The sequence below is a fragment of the Cebus imitator genome, unplaced genomic scaffold (assembly GCF_001604975.1).
Source record: "Cebus imitator isolate Cc_AM_T3 unplaced genomic scaffold, Cebus_imitator-1.0 Scaffold179, whole genome shotgun sequence".
NCBI classification, from domain to species: Eukaryota; Metazoa; Chordata; class Mammalia; order Primates; family Cebidae; genus Cebus; species Cebus imitator.
In genome coordinates this window covers 322915-326671 of record NW_016107494.1, presented here as the reverse complement: position 1 = coordinate 326671, position 3757 = coordinate 322915, and the positions used below count along the sequence as shown (strand labels likewise).

At 39.1% G+C, this 3757-nt stretch overlaps 1 protein-coding gene across 1 annotated transcript; it reads left to right on the top strand.

Annotated features, from left to right (window-relative positions):
- The first annotated feature begins 1826 nt into the window (after positions 1-1826).
- LOC108315855 (olfactory receptor 2T1) lies at positions 1827-3529 on the top strand. Its single transcript, XM_017545431.2, has one exon. It carries the CDS (start codon positions 1913-1915, stop codon positions 2933-2935), a length of 1023 nt encoding a protein of 340 aa, XP_017400920.1. The 5' UTR covers positions 1827-1912; the 3' UTR covers positions 2936-3529.
- The last annotated feature ends 228 nt before the right edge of the window (positions 3530-3757 follow it).

Below are 3757 nucleotides of genomic sequence, written 5' to 3'. Positions count from 1 at the left end.
GTGTGTGTGTGTGTGTGTGTGTGTAAAATGGGAGTAAGCATGAAGAGAGCAGGAGTGCTATTTGACTTTGTGAAGCAGCACAAGATTTTCTCTCTGTTTCTGGTGTCTTATAGAACAATAAAAGTCAAACCCAAAATGCAGGAAGTGTGGAAGTAGTTGAAATACTGCTAATATTTAGGCTATGACATAAAGTGGACAGCAGTTTCCCTTTAAATATATATTTTAATGGGCTCCTTTAATGAAACCTAGAAAAAGTAGAAGTCAAATGAGGTAGAGTGTAAATAATTATGACTTTGTACATAGTATCAGAGAAATGTATAAAACCTGACACCAAAGATTCTGAATTGGCAAAATATACATATGCATAATATGCATATAATATACCTATGTATGTATGTGTACATTTTTATATATGTGCGTTCATCTATATACATAGTTTATAGCCATAAAACAGCAATCCTGATTATAATAATTTATGTAATCCACTCTCAATTATGACTAATTTTCAGTAATCACATTAATTATTACACATTGTTAACAATTTAGCAGATTCACATGGTTGGTACATTTTATTTTACTACATTTATTATTACATTTACTACATTTATTACAGTAAATGTCTAGCTGTTATTCCTCTGTAAAGCTTCCTATGTACACATGTCGTGTGTATGAACAACTAATGAATTAAGACTATCTAGTCCAAACGCTCTTCACACTAACTGACCCTGTGAAAACCAACACATTACCCTCAATTCTGTCATTGGTGAAAGGGAGCTTTTACAGCTCCTCACTTCTTAGTTTTATTGTAAAGTTCAGTGAGTCAATACATACAAAGCGCTTCTTAGCATGACACTTTGCAAAAGTAAACTATACGATGTCATCATTATTCTCAAAAGCAATTTCTTTTTTCTGTTCTATTGACTCAAATGTTTGTACTTTTAGAATATTTAGAGGAGCATTAGACCAGTTTGATCAATTTTAATCCCAAATATTTTGGCAAAATGTCTTTCTTGTAACACATTTAGCCTTCAAACACATGAAAAATCATCCTTTACTTTCATGAATTTTGTTGGGGATATTTGTTTCTTTACTGTAACCTGAAATTGTATAAAACACAGTTACTCTGTTGTTCTTAATTACTAAGAACTATGAAAAAATTCTAATTTCCAAAAATAATCAGTGAGTTACAGCTCAAAGTTTATGTCCCTGTGTTATTTCCTCTGAATCACCATTGCTAATATTAGTTTCAATCATAATCGTAATGCTAATTCCTCATCATCTTAAAATTAAAAATAAATAAAATTATGGAACACTGAATGACTCTTGTATTGAGAATAATTTTTATGTCTAAATTTGCAAGAGTAGCTTTCATCGAGTTTCTGTTGCCCTTTTTATTTCATCCCTTATAATTTGTCTGGAACATGGACAAATGGACACCAAGTGTACTCTCATAATGTAGACAGTGACTTTTGATCCAAATGGTAGATAACCCATACTTTTGGCTAAATAGAAGACAGGAGCTACTCACAGCTAGCACCAAAGAGGTTTTGAAGGTGGTGGTGATGCTGACCAAACAAAGATGCCTTAATACAAATTGAAAAGCATTTAAGGTAGTACAGACACACACACACACACACACACACCAGACCACGGTAAGTTTAACTGCTGTGTAGCATCCTAAGCACACATAGGCATTGTTACATATATCACTGTAATGCGCTATCATCTGTTGATATCATCTTCTCCAATGTATTTAAACAATTATTGATTAATAATTTTATTTAAAAACCTTCTGGTATAGATTAAATGCTAGATGTCAGTCCGAATATGCCAAGACTGCTATTTTTTAAATGTTTTCTTCCCGCTTTTAAAAGTTTGCTGCCTAACAGTTAATTAATATGTTGTTATTTTAATGCCCTGGGAATGCTATCATCTTATTTGGAAGATGCTGCCTTCTATCAGCACCATTGCAGGATCAATGGAAGGGTATAACACATCCTCTGCAGACTTCACTTTCATGGGGCTGTTCAACAGAAAGGAAACCTCAGGTCTTCTTTTTGCCATCATCTCTGTCATCTTCTTCACTGCACTGTTGGCCAATGGGGTTATGATCTTCCTGATCCAAACAGATTTGCACCTTCATACTCCCATGTACTTCCTCCTCAGTCACCTTTCCTTGATTGACATGATGTACATTTCCACCATTGTGCCTAAGATGCTGGTTGATTATCTGCTGGATCAAAAGACCATTTCCTTTGTCGGGTGCACAACTCAACACTTCCTCTACCTTACCCTCGTGGGAGCTGAATTCTTCCTTCTGGGCCTCATGGCCTATGACCGCTATGTGGCCATCTGTAACCCTCTGAGATACCCCGTCCTCATGAGCCGCCGGGTCTGTTGGATGATTATAGCAGGTTCTTGGTTTGGGGGCTCTTTGGATGGCTTTCTCCTAACCCCCATCACCATGAGCTTTCCCTTCTGCAATTCCCGGGAGATTAACCATTTCTTCTGTGAGGCACCAGCAGTCCTGAAGCTGGCATGTGCAGACACAGCCCTCTACGAGACAGTGATGTATGTGTGCTGTGTTTTGATGCTGCTGATTCCTTTCTCTGTCGTCCTCGCTTCCTATGCCCGAATCCTGACCACAGTTCACCGCATGAGCTCCGTGGAGGGCAGGAAGAAGGCCTTCACCACTTGTTCCTCCCACGTGACTGTGGTGTCTTTGTTCTACGGGGCTGCCATGTACACCTACATGCTGCCACACTCTTACCACACACCAGTCCAGGACAAAGTTCTCTCTGTGTTTTACACCATTCTCACGCCCATGCTGAACCCCCTTATCTACAGCCTTAGAAACAAGGATGTCACTGGAGCTCTGAAGAGGGCACTGGGGAGGTTCAGGGGTCCTCAAAGGGTGTCAGGAAGTGTCTTTTGACAGTCAACTCCTTCCCATGCATATGGCAAATGGGAGGTTCTGTGGTCACTGTGACTATGCTTTCATTGGAAGATGAAGCAAAAAGGGAGGGAGTGATGTTATAACAATATTGGGTTTTGGTCTAGGGTTTCTGGTTCATAACTCCATAGTCATGTTACAATGTTGTGGTGCTTTAGGCTTCAGAATCAGTTCTCAAAAAACTGAATCTCTCTCTGTGAACTTCTCCTTCCCTCTTTTCACTTGCTTCTTTTTCTCCCCAAAGCAAGCCTTAGAAACTAAAAATATAATCCAATCTTTCCCCACTTTTGGCCATAAAGAAGCTATCTGACTACCTTGTCTGATGGTAGGTCATAAGACCTCTGTTTCAAAAGAGGTCCTCTTCTCATACCCTGGAGGAGGGAGTGCTGTAAAGAGAGGCCAAGAAGAATCTGATCAGACAGGGCTTCATGGCTGTCCCCACTCAGTCTATTGATATTAGGTCATACTCTCTCTGTTCAATCATATTTCTATACCTTTGTCCATGTTTCAATCATGACTATTCAATAAAGTCTCCATAAAAGGAGAAGCTATGGAAAACTTCTGGACAGCTAAACTCATGAAGGCATACAGTGGGGTGAATAAGAACCCACCCACATGCCTGGAGGGTGGCATGCCGCAACTCCACAGGGACAAACGCTCTTGTGCTCTTCCAGACCTCACCCTATGTGTCCTTTCATCTGGCTGTTTATATGTATCCTTCATAATTTCATTTATAATAAATGGTAAACATAAGTAAGTGTTTCCTTGAGTTCTGTGAGCCTCTATAGCTGATTAACTGAACCC

Coding starts and splice junctions, on each gene's coding strand:
- LOC108315855 (XM_017545431.2), top strand. CDS start 1,913: ATGCCCTGGGAATGCTATCATCTTATTTGGAAGATGCTGCCTTCTATC.